This window comes from Styela clava, chromosome 12 (genome assembly GCF_964204865.1).
Source record: "Styela clava chromosome 12, kaStyClav1.hap1.2, whole genome shotgun sequence".
Taxonomy (NCBI): domain Eukaryota; kingdom Metazoa; phylum Chordata; class Ascidiacea; order Stolidobranchia; family Styelidae; genus Styela; species Styela clava.
The window spans coordinates 3,850,666-3,866,893 of NC_135261.1; the positions used below are offsets into that span (position 1 = coordinate 3,850,666).

Genomic DNA, 16,228 nt, shown 5'->3' on the forward strand with positions numbered 1-16,228 from the left:
GCCACGCTATGAAGTGAGGTCTATCTAAAGGTATTAGTTAGTATAGTTTGAGGTATACCACATACAATAGCTTGAAAGCTATCTCAAGCGAGTACTACAGCATGAGCACTACTGCTTAGCTTTCATTCTCAATGGACATTACCTATTTGTGTCTTGACCTGTTTCCCTCATATAGGGCAGGTCCCAAGAGAAACGTAGGTCCTCAGACTACACCTTGGTAGACCACATATATGGCGGTAGACCTCAAAATTTAGTGGCACTCATTTATCTTTATGTGTGTAACAGCGATTTCCTGAGCCCCTCATATCTTGTCGTTATACCTTTTGTGGGGAAGGCCATTTGCCATTTTATCAAGAAAACAACTTGTTTTATGGAATTTACCCCAATCCAATAAAACAATACTTACAATTAAATTCCTAGATACAAATTCAGTCGTAAAACAATTGGAAAACGAAGTATATTATTATTTTAAATGTCAGTCCGCATTGAATGCATTTCGTTCTGTACAAAAATTAATCACACTATATAAAATTTAACTTGGTACATTTAACATCATACCCAGCAGATTTGAAAGCAAGTGCAAACTTGAACCAGAAAAATATTTACCCAGACCTTATTTATATCCATATGGTGATGTCTCAGGGTTTTTCGGAAATAAATTGAGAAAATTATTACGTGTCAAAGATAGAACTCAGAAAACATAGCTTAGTTAGTACGTAGCACCTAAATATAGAAAGGCAAAGAGCAATTTAGAATGAAACAATAAAGACGCCATCAACCGAGATTATTTGTCTGATTATCTCTCGTGTAAAAAAATCTACAAGGGTGGTGACTCCTCTACGGCCAATGGGCCGGGGCCACGACCCATTTAATCGGGCCACATGGGCCATGGCCCATCAAGCTATTGGCCGCAGCCCCATCAGGAAAAATTCAATTATCTTAGCAAAATTTTATATTTTTACAATTTATATAAAAAATAAAGCAAAATACCAAGCTACAGAAAAGGATACTAATGTAGTATGTGTACCAGCTTAGGGTTAGGACAAAATTTTGTTCAGAGTTTTACATTATCAGATTATTGTTCTATTATGAGTTCGGGGACTTTCTGAAAAAATCGTATATTCAACAAATAGATTGAATACTGAAATCTATAGCCTGACTCGAATAATACTTCGAAATAGCATCTATTAATGATGGTCAGACGTGAAAATTTAAAGCAGTCACACGTGGCTTTAAATTAGATGACTGTTTTCATGTTTTCATTTAGATACAAAATTAATTAATATAGTTATGTAGCATACAATAATCGATTCATACAACGTCTAACAAACATTCAAGTACATTGCAATATCATCGTTATGGGAACTTCATTTTATATGATATGTGTTCTTTCTATGTTTTCAATTATTCTTCTAAGAAATGGAGTAAACGGTAAGGATTTATCGCATTATTTCCAAGAAATATAATTTTTCACGTTAACTTACAATCGTTTAAATAAGGTAACAACCCTATTTCAAACAAAATATTATGTTGTAGAGAAACGGAAAATTATAAATTGAAATAAACATAATGCGACTTTTTCAGTATCTGTAAATAATGGTAGCTCCTTATATATCATTAGATTGGTCGCTGCTTGTATAAGTCTTATTCGAAGCGAAAGGCGTATGAAAACATATGCTTAAAGAGATATATGACAGGTGAAATATATTTGTCGTGGGAAAACTCTGGTGAATATTACCAATTACCAATGTTTAATTAATTGCTTTTATCACAATAACTTGAAAATTTCACATCCAATGGGACGATAAAAATAACCTGGTTCATTAACTTTGAATGAAGAGAACCATGGCTGCTTTTACATGTCATGAAAAGAAAATTGAATTGAATGAAAAATCCGCTAGTTCTATAACGTATCTTGTGTATCTCGGATGCTTGTAACATTGTTTTTGAACACAAAGTAGGCCTATGGATCGTTTTTCAGAATGCTGTTGTTGTTTTAGTAATCGCCTTTGTATTCTTGTTGTTGTTATTTTTTTTTTTGAAATAAAATCCCATTCTCTTTTACTATTGCTTTGGAATTTTGAGTGGGTAAAATGTTGTCGTTAGAAAACTATTACATTTATTTATTTCATAACTAACTGTGGGCTTCACAGGATTCGTGTTTTCTTTTAAAGTGTTGTGTGATGACGTCATCAAAATTATTTCATAAATTAAATATTGCGTGGCGACCTGGTTGTCATTCGACGTCTGGGCGACTATCGGTGCTCTAAAAGATTTGACACTACTTAGTATCAGCTTCCCTTTATATATTTAAGTATTGCTCCATTGTCCTCAAAAAAATTCAAATGTCTGATTCAAACAATACCCTGGACAAAAACATACATTTATGGGCCTATAAGAATGGTGTAATTTCCGCCTTTCGGGATATTGTCATGTAAGCCAATCTGGTCACCAACTTATAACTTTAAAATGAAGATTTTCGCTGTGACATTGAGGATAGTCTGATAGTCTGAGTCAAACATATAATAGTAGTTTCATTGTAATGTAAATTACAGCATTCTGGCAATTGCTAATCCAAAATATTCACTGTATTTTAGGACAGAACTGTTTGTTTGATGGAAATGCAACTTACACTCCACCTGAAAGTTCTTGCTTCCCCAATGTGACCGCAGATTGTGTTTACAATAAAACATGCCGTGTTGGCTACCAAGGTTCAAATGAAAATGTTACATGCAACAGTACCCATATATGGGAAGAGGAAGCCGAGCTTTGTACAGGTAATAAATAGAGCATTTGCATACTATTTCGACACTTTTGTCCCTAGTGCACATCAATCGTGCACACATCCTATGTCAATAGTGATGTACTCATATATTAGTAGTTACCAAACTTTCATGACGCCTTTCAAATACAGTCAACACTTGCTCACATATGGAAATACTTGTTTTATCTTTCAAAGCGCTTTCCTCAATTATTTTATACGCAGTATTTGATAATGAACAAAAAACAGATGCAATAGTGAAAAGATTATTTAAAAAATCAATCAATTTACTTCATATTATTGAGGGTCAGCTGGCACCCATTAAAAGCGTTTGCTCGTAGTCTTAGATAACCGCTCTGTGGCCCCCATGTGGGCTGCGGGCCAATTTTTAGAAATGTTCCATCCTATTCTGCTTCACAACCAATGCTTTGTCAAAATTTGTCGATGACGGTCAATATTGATAAAGTAAATTTTCTCATAATTCTAAAGTGTGACATAAGGCCTGAACTAAATGAATATATACATATATATATTAGTAGACGAGTTGCCAACAATAGCCGATTCGCTGGTGGTATATTAATTTATACCTATGACAGATGTCATTACAAAGGTTGTCAGGAAATATTTCTAATCGACACGGCCAAGTAAATTTGTTTATTTTATGATAGTCTGTTTTTTATACACTTACATATTTCGTTGCGAATAATGTCAATCCATAGATATCAGATGCATGCCGTACTACTTTCCTAGTGTAAATTTATCTATCTCAAAATTCTTTCAGAATGTTCAGAACCCAACTATGGCAAAAACTGTTCTATGATCGGCCGTTGCTCCACTGTAATTTACTGTACATTTAGCAAGGTGGATGGATGTGTTAAAACATCTGGAAGTAACTCCTGGGCTGAGTGCGATCTTGGTAAAATTCTGCTATTTAACATAAATGGTTCTGTCTATAGATAGTTTCGCTGAACTATTATTGGACGCAAATTGGACTTATAATAGATCGTTTTTTTATTATATTGTTGTTATAATTCTTCTCGCCATTTTTCTTTTGCTTGTTGGTGTTGTTGTTGCTGTGGAAAACAGTTCACACTTTAACTACTGGACCAACTTCTTTGAAATTTTCAGTAGTAAAAGGTTGTTATTGTCGCTAGAAGCTCATTCTATTTATTTTCAAAAATATTGCATAATTTGTTTTACACTTTCACAAGTTTTGTGTGATGACGTCATCAAAATTAAGAATTGTGTACCGTGTGGCGGTTCCTCGATCGCGTCTCAGTGATATTGTGGTTAGTCTGCCGGTACTGTAAGGGATTTTATATTACCTCATTTTGGCTTTTGTGCATAATTGGGCAATTCTCTATTTAAAAAAGCTGTGCAATCTCTCGAAAACGTCTTTTAAACTGTTAATTTTCAGTATAAGTTGTAATGTTCGGGTCATTCATAAAATGGCTTAAAACATGTCACCATGCTTATTGAGGTTTTAATGGTATGATTTATAATCTACAAAAAGTTGTTTATATATATACATTCTGCGAGTTCTTACCACATTTATCGGCACGAAATGTACGTATAAGCCGTGAAAAATGTAAATGGTTAAAAAGTCTTTTCAATGAACATTTTAGACATACGTTAATCACTGCAAACTTTACTTGAAAGGGAACTTAGCCATCAGCGTTCCTCCTGTTGTTCATGAAACCATAAGAAGAGCTGACTCTGTTACTCTGATATCTTATATCAATGTTGATCAGGTTGATGTCAATGTAACGGGTAAGATTTGGCTATTAGTTTGAACGTGTATTAAGCTTGCAATTGTGTCATGAACATCGAATCTTTCTCTGTTTGTGTTCTGCATTGCTTCCGTGTTGAGCAGCTAATGCAAGGATACTTGAACGAGACAGTATATGTGATTCAAACCGCAATAGTAAAATATATAAACCAAATACCAAATATTTACTTTTCCTTATTTGGACGTAAGGCTGCGATCTGATAAAAGTTTATTACCTACTTTTTATGAAATTAGTACTTTCAGTTCCACATTATCGTACTAAATGTTTAAATTTTATGATTTTTAATATATTCGTACTTCAGCCTAATTTGTGTTTTATTGACATTTATATTAACAGAGAAACAGTGTAGCGGTTGCCTATTAACAAATACTTTTTATTTCTGAGAACTTCTTGGATTTGCAGAATTTTTTGCACGTCAATGGTGACTTCAATGTTCCATCAGAAGTCCAATTGTCATTACGCAAATTCAAAAAAATACAAAACCTTTATAAGTCGAATTTAGTCATAGTGTGCTATATGAAACATAAATATATTGGTGAATAAGTATCCTTAAGCGTCCGCAGATTTTTATATTATCAACTTTCCTATTTTCATTATTTTAGTCACATTCAATGAAACAACATACAACCTGAACGCATCTGGCGTAGATTCAGATTATGGTCCAAAGTATATTCACTCAGTCCCGGTTAACCTGCAATCAGCTGGAAAATACACATTCAGGGCTGTGTCACTTTATTCGGAAAGCGAAGAAACGGTTGTTTTAAAGATTTATGGTACTTTTTTGTGTCTTATACAAGACATTTAGTGAAAAATGTTATATCGATTCATCAGTGCAAATTTCAAATACTGGTGCTCCTAATTGGGAGACTTGAAAGTATCATGTTATTATAAAAATCATTTTGTAAAATCATTTTGATACAAATCATCATGCACAAATCAAATGGTTACATAGAACTATATTAGGATTTGTATATTTTTCAAATGCTAGTTAAAACACTTTGATTGGTTTACTCACGCATTAATAACAAAATCTGATCAAATGCAATTTCTTTGAGAACAAAATGTAAATATAAATATTAATGAGTTTATCTTCGTTACAAGCTCATCAGACATTGTTACAAAGTATGTAAGAGGGCTTCGAGATAGGATTAATAGCTTGAATGATATCTGGAAAAGTAGTTTATTATGACTTTAATCTATTGAATAACTACTATCGAACCAATTACTAATGATATTCTAATTAAAATTTGCAGGATCTTAACTCAAAATTTTTATCCTGCAATTTTGATATTCTTGTTAATTATTATGATAAATGAAATGGTACATTGCCAGAAAACGATGAATATTCTTATATTTCTCCCAGACCCAGTGAAAATTACCAGAGTATACAACTCGTTAAATGTTCAGTTGAACGAAAACACACTAAATGAAATTGAACCAGGACAGCAGAATTTTTCATGGATTTGTGAAGCAAGTGGATTGCCCACCCCAAACGTAAGATATTATTTCGTCTTTTAGTGTTATTGAGCATCGAATACTAGCTACACATCATACGGCGGAGGGCACAAATTCGAGGGTATAATTCTATAATGTTCATATTGTTCAAATCAATAATTCAGAGTATTAAAAATGTAATATATCGTGTTTTTATTATATTGTGTTTTGACTGTTTTTGGTGGACGGACACGTACTTGTGCGTTTTCAACTTTTCAATTATGTTATGCCCGTCCTCCAGGTCCTCTGTATTTTGTTTGGCCGGTTGTTGTTGTTCGGTGTTTTGTTTCTATCATAGTGACCAAATAAATTAAATTTGATTAAATAAGCTAATTTATTGAATTTTTTTCCCTACAGTATGCTATACCACACTTTATTGATTTCACAGTGTTAAATGATTTTTTATCGAACGCTCAGTTAAATATATCAGCTTTTTTTATCTGCTCTACAAAATTTACTTGCTTTGCTATCCACGAGTAAAAATTATGGCTCCCTTTAATGGAAAAATAATTGGTTTTCAAACTTGTTTTAATTTTATATTCTCCAGGTTACGTGGCTGCTCTCGGGCGTCGAAGTTTCGACTCTAAATATAGGAGATCGAATATATCAAATTCAAAATGAATCAAGCAGTACCCTACACTTTCGCCCTGAAACAGGTTGGTTACTATACTAAGTTATACAGAACAAAAAACAACCACTAATTCTTATGCAAGTCTAATGAATGCAAGTCTTTGTACTTGAATTTCATTGAAAATTACCGTGCCACTTTGTCTTTAAAAATAAGAATAATTGTCTTGGATACAAAAACCCGGCGGCTAAAGCGTTCGGCTTGATTGTGTTGGCATCGCAGGTTACCACCTAACTCAAAGTGCTATAAATAGTGTAGGCAATGCCGAACCAGAAAGATTCCCGTTCTTCAAAAATTTGTATTTTCTCACACAGCGTTACACAGGGTGTCCCTAAAGCTCATTTACAATTTCAATTGTGTTATGAAGTCAGTCCTCAATATATCTTACCCAGATTTGTTGTTTTCTAATCAGTAATTGTTTAAGTATTTTCACTGTATTTAACACATCGGTGAGAACCAAAACAATATATGGTATCGATAAATTCCATATCCAATTTTTAGAAATGTTAAGACTTTATAGACACCATATATCTCGGCACACGTGAGTAAGCCTTGTGTAAGAGTGTAAAACAACTTTAGTAACTACATAATCTGAGTTTCCTTTTCATTGGTGAAAGTATAAGGTAAGTAACGTGTATACTTATGTAGATTGTAAACTGTTACTGAATACGATTAAAAAAAATTATAACTTACTACAGAAGATGGAAATTTCATATGATTTTCACTTTGAACAAGGTTTTTTAACAGCTGAACTGTTAGTTTGAAAGATACTATCAATTGGAAGGCCTGAATCTTTCCAGTTTGTCATTATTTGCCCAATTTATTACACTATGAGTTATATGGTGAGCGTTAAAATGAGGGTATTCACTGTCTTCCTGTGAAACTTTTTTGTCTTCTAAGAATTCAAAGTGGGAGATTTTTAGAAGCTTCGAGTATCGATATAAGCGTTCGTTTAAGCAAAATTATTCAATATTCAAGATTTTGCCTAAAATTTTTTTTTTTCATGCCATATATATATTTTGTTAAGTGAGTGGCCAAACAGAAAGTACTGTGATAAATATTTGTCTAAATTCATTCCGCATTGGCATTTTTAATATTTGACCGCTGTTCAACACACATTAGGGTCAGTTCAATGATCCTTGTGCGTGCATTGCTGTAACAAAGAGAAAGTAATTACTGGTTCAAATGTACCCACGGTCAATATTTACCAATGCCATTCACAACTATTACTGAGTATCACTGTATTGTCTGAATTATTCAGTCCCATTACGTTACATTAACGCAACGGTCTTTACAAAGCACAACCTATAATAAAACACAATTCTTAACTTTCGACTAGATTTCCACTTCAACATATCGTATTATGCTCAACTAAACATTGACAATTTATACAGGTGACACATACTTTTGATCCAAACAGGCTTTGAAAACTGATACATATGTAGTGGGGTTTAAAAAAATACTACTTTTTGCACATAATGTTGAAAAGATCAAAGTTGTACCCTTTCTGCCGAGAAACTAGGGTACTCCCAAAGTATGTGAACCAAGATGGCGGACAACGGAACGTAGTATGTGTACCAGGTTAGGGTTAGACCATAATTTCAGGTACAAATACTACGGAGTACGGAATCACTTGGGTATTCCCGGAATCCGTAATAGAACTAAAATAAGGAAAATAGGGAAAATATTATGACCTAACCCTAACCTGGTACACATACTACGTTCCGGTGTCCGCCATCTTGGTTCACAAACTTCGGGAGTACTGAAACTGGCGATTACATAGCATCATCCAAAGAAAAATAGGATAAATCGTGAAACAGCTAGTGTTTTTCATTTTAACTTTACAATTTTAAAATTTCCACCCTGTTAAAATCTCGTTCACATATAAATATGATTTATTTTAAAAATATAATAGAAACCTGATAAGAATATCGATCGCTCATCCCGCTGAAATTTCCCACTTGGTATTCAGACGTCACAATATAAACATATCAGTTTCATTTCGGGTTTTATACCTGAGTCAACAAAGCCATTGAATAATATTTTTCAATAATAGAATGTTTTAAATTTTTTTCTTAGGGTGAATAATAATTTAGCTCTTAAAACGTCCAATTCGAAATCATCATGAGTTGAAATCATTTGAATGTAAGATGCTAGGGTATTCAGAAAGATGAGACATTTTCGGGTTACTGGCGTGTAGCTGGCGATGAGTCTTTTTTATTCTATCTACATGACCCAAATCAGTCCGAGTCCTTGATAAAAGATGACTCAATTTATCACGTCAATACTCACCAGCAAATCCAACACCCCAAATTAGAAACAGTGAAATTTTATAACTATCTGATTTTTTATCACAAAATTAGTTTTACGAATTAGACTATTGCAATACAATGCAATAAAGAATATCGCAAGAAGGTAAAAAGTTAAACCGACCTTTTTCAAAATACATTTACAATGCGTCACAGCGCACTTTACCTCTATTTTTCATCTTTGAACAAATATTTGATGTAAAGAATTTGTTTTGTTTTAGGAGTGCAACCTGAAGATAGCGGTATTTACTCGTGCTCAGCAAGCAACAGAGATGAATATGACACATATCAAGACATGCGATCAATAGGCTTGGTAGTAAAAGGTATACACTAGTTAATGAAATGTTCAATTTCACATTTTATCCAAACTAAACTACGCTAAACATGTGTTAATTTGTGGATAATTTGTCAGCGTACTCGAGTCAATTTAGCTACTTACATTGGGCGTCGATAACACGTCCAAGTGATGCTACTCATTGCTCTGTCTATGCAGTTTACGCAAATAAGCTATAAATTCTAAAAAATCCGCGAAAATTTAGGATAAGAATCTGTTTTTGTTTGTTTGGAACAGTGTCATCTAATTGTACAAAAGATTGATACATTTTGTATGTTCTATTCCATAATTAATCAAATATTTTAATCAAAGATTGTATTCAAACTTTCAATTCTGTGTTCCGTTCTTTGCAGATATTATATTTTGACATCCATTAATGCTAACTTCCTCGGCAGACTAGTGATAATTCGCTAATCCAGATAGCAATATTGGTATTGTCTAAACTTGCATTTAATGGAAAGAAATTTTAACATATTCAGGGTTGGGACAACGATCCAAAATTAAAAAAATCAGATGTGGTCCAAATCAAATACGGATTCGGACCGCGGTCAACTATTTTAGTAGCCATGTTCTATTCTATTAATTAATCTTTGCTTGAAACAATACTGGAGCTTTGATGTTATTAAAATAGAGATGCTATCCAAGGTTTGGAAACGGGGAGTTCAATTGGGCATCGTCTACAAAATTCTACAAAATTTCTTACAGCTATATAATAAATTTCATGATATCTACATATAATAGGTAAACCACCGCCTAATGTTTCTGCAGCCTAGGGTATCGTGCAAGGAACTGCAAGTCCTTTCTCCTTGTTTACTTTCTACTTCGGATCTGTATGCGTCGGTTGCTAAAAGGTTGCTTGAACGAGATAGTATTATTAAGAAAAAAAGAATAACATAATGTATGTCTTTCCAAGAAATAGCGAGAATATTTGTTAGATTTTGCTAGATCATTGTCCGACTTCTTTAGACAAATCAAAATATAACTCTAAACTAACCCACCTATCTGCAAAATTGTTAACTTTTTCTATAATAACATTGAATTAACCTTCCAAATTTGCAGCTATATATTGTTTTGTCTGAAGAAGTTTGTTTCTGCCTCATTAGAGTCGTTTTAAATTTTGAATATACATTTAAATATAAGTTGAACTGGCCTAAAATGCAACAATATTTAATTTTTCAACTTTAGAATCACCGCCTGAAGAAACTTTCGCAACCAGACAGGAATTCTTGATAGCAGTCTGTATCATCGGGATTACGTTGATCGTCTTAATCGGCGTGTTTATATTTTTTATCGTGTAAGTTTAATGGTATCGCCCACTCATGGATTTTTGTCTCTATTTGTCTATTTTCTAAAACATCAAAACAATACTAAAAAATATTGAATTAGGAATATATAAATTGTTTATATAAGCATATAAAAGTGTTACCATGCATTGTTATTTACCATAAAATTTTTGTTGAAATAACTGGTTTCGTAGGACTTGAGAATTTCGACAATAAAGATAATTTCTAACTGCTTCGAATTTTTTTCGTTTCTAAAAATTTTAAATAGATTGCTCAACTAATAATTTATTCCAATATCAGCAACAATTTTGCAAGACAATCCTTGTGTAAACATAGTGTCGAAGATGAGATAAGATGTCTCATATATCTACGTGGATACTGATCTATCTATGCACACGAAACCTTTTTGGCGACACCGTAACAAGAGAATGTTTCACACAATGTTTTTTATATCATTTTTAAAATAATTCTGTACAATTTAGGTTTGGTATTGAGTATTTGTACTTTAAATTTAACATAGTTAAAATGCAATTTTATTGGACTCTTTCGTTCTCAACACGCCAACAACCATCCGGATCGCAACCACCTATCTTCTTGGTTTTGCTAGTAATAGTATTATTTTGTCAATAAATAGCTTGGTCGTTGTGGTTATGAATTTTCTAAAAAAGAAACAAATTTGCATTGCTACATTTCGGCAATTTTACTATTACATTTTTCATAAAATAACGAAGTGTGAATCGCCGATTTAAAAAGACACTCAACTTTCAGTGTCGATTTTATTAGCGATGACATAGTAAGCAATACGGAAATCAATAGTTGCGTTCTGTAACCACCAATAAGTCGAGTGAGACAAATTTATTAAATTTCTACTTTAACAGAAAAATCAACAAAAAATTGAAAACATCCCCAAAAGAAGCCGATTACAGAGCTCCGCCGAATAACTACACCCGTGAGTTTCACTTTGTTTTCAGCACAGAATATTAACCTGATATGATGTTGTCCCTATATAATTTGAGCCATTACCGTCATTCTATATAATATTACAATAATTACATCAAAAGCATTGTGTAAAATTATTCGTGACCCGCTCAATGTTCTAAGTATAGTAAAGCCTGATTTTAGGCAAAATTTTGTTTATTCGAGGGAAATTTCAGAATTCTAGAAAAATTCAGAAGTCAAGTCAGAAAGTCAGAAATGATATGATTATAATTAGCTATTCGGATCCATCTGAAAAATTTATCAAACATTTGAAAAAAAATAGGGAATTCTAGTTAAATTCTATGTTCGAAATGATATGATTTTAATTGGGAATTCGGATAAATCAAAAACGTTAATCAAAAAGCATTTTCTAAGCAGTGCTGGCGCCAGGTGGGAAGCAATATACGTTAAATATTACTTATTTTTGAGTTGTTTAAAATTCTTAAGTATCCTGCCATTGTTAGTTGGAATTCTTGTATTCATGTATTTCTAAATCTCCGAAAAGTTGGATATGAACTGCTAGATTCAGACTTCAGTTAGAAAATGTGGGTTGTATTTTTAAATGTAAATCAATTTTCTTGCCAAATTACCCTTGTCTATTTACTATCATCCAAAATGAAACAAATAGATTTCTGCAAAATTCATTTAATCCAGCAAGAGGCTGGACACAGCCAAACATAGTTATCTGGCAAACAATGAAAAAGATAACTCATAAAAGAAGTACAGTAAAACAAGCACAATACAAACCATGTTTATACCAGTTTCCTTACATTTAAATGAGATTGTCCCAGAACATATATTTCGAGTTTTATAACCTTTGGAAAAGATGATGATTCAAACTCAATGAATATAGCACCAAGTTTTAGTGAACAGATCTGAACAGTAAACACAGACTAGAGTACTAGACAGTTAACAATAACAAGAACCTGTCAATTAATGGACCAACAATCACAATGTGAGTGGATTATACGTAAACATACCATAAGTAAATATTACCCATGTAATTGGTTTAAAAACCATATCTAAGTGACTTTATTTTGGTTTGAATTCACTGCGCCCAGTAAAATCACATGTGCAAAATTTTTTATATTATTCTTGGTTAAAATGAAGCACAAATCATAATATGTACATTTTATATGTATATACCAACAGAAGAATTTCTGAAGCAGAAAACAATAGAAAGAATCGGAACCTATTTTGTTTTTCAGCAGAACATCGTCCCGGAGGACAGCGCAGCGACAGTTTTGATAACTTAGACAACGCACCTCCAAGTCGACAGCATAACAATGAAGCCGATCCACCCTACATGCCGACACGTCCTCAAGAACCATTGTCGAACGCAAATCACGGAAATCAACGTAGAACTCGGTATGAACAACCTACACGGAAAACGGAAATTCCAAATCTTCCAGGAAATAGAACATACAGACCAGACACAAGTTATAATCCTCCAGCGTCATCTCGTGGTCGAAATAATGGGGAACACGTCAATCCAGCCTTTCAGCCACCGGAAAACGACTATGATGCTCCATATGGAGGTGCAGGGTGGGCAACTAACAATTGTTATCACAGAGATTATTTAATACATGTTATCTATTATATATAGATATCACTATCATTATATATATAACATTATTTATTTGATGCGATACAAAAATTCAGCCATGCTTTTTTGTAACAAATTGTTACTCCAGAAGGATTTCAATTTTCCTTAATTTAGTTCAATTACAAGTTCGTGATTTTCTCTGTTTGTCAAGTGAGTATCCCCCTGCTCATAGGCTTTCGTCCCTTCACACAACTTGATGTGATGCAGGCTAGCAAAATTGGTTACCTCCATATTGGTGAACATACTTCTTGAGCGCCCTCATTCACACCTAAACATGCATGTTAAAGGGAAATCGTGGGCTGAAGGTTCTAAATCTCACTGAAAAACTATCACAATCATTGTGACGGCTGGGTATTGTGTCAGAAATGCATCGGATAGATCGGATTCTTTAAATCTTCCATACAGTCTGTATTCAAGCTAACTAAATACCTTGTTTTTGCAGTTTGAATTATGACCAACCAAGCCAAACTCGTTCTTCAATGCACCATGGCGATAGCGCGGAACATATTTATGATGATACTGCTCCAGAAGCCGATGATGGACTGTACGCGGAAACAATGTAGCACTTTGTATAAATTACCCAGAACTTGATTTTAAAACTTTTTTACTTTACTGACAGAAATGCTAAGATCCAATTGATCTAATGCAGGGGTCACCAAACTTTTTTGACCGCGGGCCAGTTATGACTTAATTTGTGTTGAAACGGGTCGGACAAATATTGTTGTCAATTCAATACAACAAACTACCAAAAAGTGGGAATCCATTCAATTTATTCAACAATATAAGATCTACATTTCTGAAGACTTGAATATTGAATTCTATCTGTCGCAGAATATAGACCGAGAACATCATAGCAAAACAAATATATATACAAGATTTCTAGATCTATACAACGATCTTGAGGTTAGCTGTCAGCAAAACATTGCTGTCGAGAATATTCGCATTTAAAACAGCACAAAAGTTGATATGACAGGTGAAATTGGAGCAGTACGCAAGAGATTACAGTACTATTCGCGCAAAATCCACGTTCAATTTAGCACAAGAAACGTACGCAGCAACAGTTTCACCGAAAGCACCCGCAATGAGTGTATGAGTGCATCTTGCGCAGAAAACGTTGCATACCGGTATTTTACCGGAGAATTTTGGCCTATTTTATCACAGCTATTTTCAGACTAACATTTGATTATTTCTATTAAACTACAACTCATGAGAAGGCAAAATGCTGATTGATATATTGATTCATACCTACATTTTTGAAACACAACAAAAAACTAACGAATAGCATTCGAAATTGCAAGAACGAAATATTGTTTACAACCACGACTAAAAATTTGGCTAAGCGGATTCGAAAAGGAATACTGTTACGTCAATTTTCCGCATCTTGCTGATTGACTAATGTTAAGAAATAAACAAAAAAGTCGATTCTCGGGAAAAATTCTTTTGAAAGAAAATTTTGTCAATATTTCGTTTTATTGCGGGTCGGATGAAAAGACGCCACGGGCCGGATCTGGCTCGCTTTTCATGATTTATTCACAGTTGCTTGTCAGTAATAGCCAGTGGTGGGCTGAGCTCGTATAGGTCCACACGAACAGGTTGTTGGAATTTTGTGATAAATAGCAAACCCGATCCTCTATCTGAAGGTTATAAGTTTGCCATGTTTTTTTTTTATGTTTTTTGACCGAAAATATTGTTTATGAGTTCGATACTAAGGAGAACCTGTACTTATAAATGTACTTATAGTGGTAGTAAATATGTAAATCTCAATAGATTCAAAGTAAATAAATCATGGTTGAGGTTTTTAGGGCGTATAAGGGGAAATAATTTTTATAGTTTGCTGAAATTTTAACATTTAGATTCAAACTAATGGAATTATTGCAAAGAGCTTAATTTACTCAATAATGATTAGCATTTTAGCTTCAGATAACTGACCTAAAGTTCCACAGTTGTATTTTTCACGTATTTTATTGTGTTTCCCTATGTATATCTTTATGCTTTGTATACCCTTGTATATCTATACCTTGTATACCCTTGTTCAATTTGTCCTAATTCTTGATGCTTACAAGCAAGGATAAGCTTTTTTCACATATTAAGTTTTGAAAATATAATACAAATGACGTTTTTTTGCCTCTTTGATTCCTATCCTTGCGACTGGGCTGTCAGTGCAGACCCTTTGTCACCTGACCTAAGTAATTGATTAAAGTCACTACTTTCAAAAGATATATGATAAGACAATTTGCGCATAAAAGGTTTCTTCAAATAATATGGCTCCCAATGGCCTTCAATATGCTTTCTGTTGATAATGTGGCTTAAAGTTTCATGATTCAGTGATTCAGTTTCATACAAAATACAAGATGAATTTTCATTTGACTCCGTCATGCCCTCGCTAACAATAGAATAACACAACTCTCATTTTCACGACCTAGTTTAACCTAACTATGAAATGATTCCCAAGCAAATTGCATAGTCTGTTTGTCGCCAAATGTATACACTACACGCATTTCTTTGAAACGTAGTATTATAATGTGGCTACAATGATGTGGCTCAAAGTTTCATGATTCAGTGGCATAATTTACTTTTCAAGGTTTATGGCTTCAACAAAATTTCAACAAAATGTCCAAAAAAGAGGGTGTTCATAACGTCTTAAATTGTTTTTAAATTGCAAAGGGAATTTATCGGCACCATATATTGTATTGGCCCTCACATACGTAGTAATTGAAGTAAAAATACATAAACAATTACTAACTTAATAAACGATAAATCTGGTCAAGATATATTGAGAACTGATTCATAAAATTTTTATTGTAAAGGGACTCCATTGGCACCCTGCATGTTTCCACTCAGATCTCGTTCAGTCCCAATGTAACTAATATATCGATTAAGTGTTATGTAAAAGTTCGATAATTGCAAGAGTTGATACTTGATATATATTTAATAAAATGCCAACCTAAAAGAGCTTTTAATTGCTCTCCAAATCTTGAAGAAGTGAACCCAATATTATTGTCAGAAAACTGAAGCAAAAACCATACAACCATCAATTAAAATCCT

At 33.4% G+C, this 16,228-nt stretch overlaps 1 protein-coding gene across 2 annotated transcripts; it reads left to right on the forward strand.

The window, feature by feature from the left end:
* Nucleotides 1-1,261: 1,261 nt before the first annotated feature.
* Nucleotides 1,262-15,301, forward strand: LOC120329833 (uncharacterized). Of its 2 annotated transcripts, none has more exons than XM_039396619.2 (12): nucleotides 1,262-1,431; nucleotides 2,598-2,777; nucleotides 3,543-3,677; nucleotides 4,421-4,531; nucleotides 5,154-5,324; nucleotides 5,915-6,045; nucleotides 6,593-6,701; nucleotides 9,204-9,305; nucleotides 10,502-10,610; nucleotides 11,478-11,548; nucleotides 12,786-13,122; nucleotides 13,626-15,301. In XM_039396619.2, exons 1-12 carry the CDS (start codon nucleotides 1,359-1,361, stop codon nucleotides 13,744-13,746), a joined length of 1,650 nt encoding a protein of 549 aa, XP_039252553.2. In that variant the 5' UTR covers nucleotides 1,262-1,358; the 3' UTR covers nucleotides 13,747-15,301. The 2 variants fall into 2 exon arrangements, with proteins under 2 accessions (XP_039252553.2, XP_039252554.2); XM_039396620.2 differs by having other exon boundaries at nucleotides 12,789-13,122.
* Nucleotides 15,302-16,228: the final 927 nt, after the last annotated feature.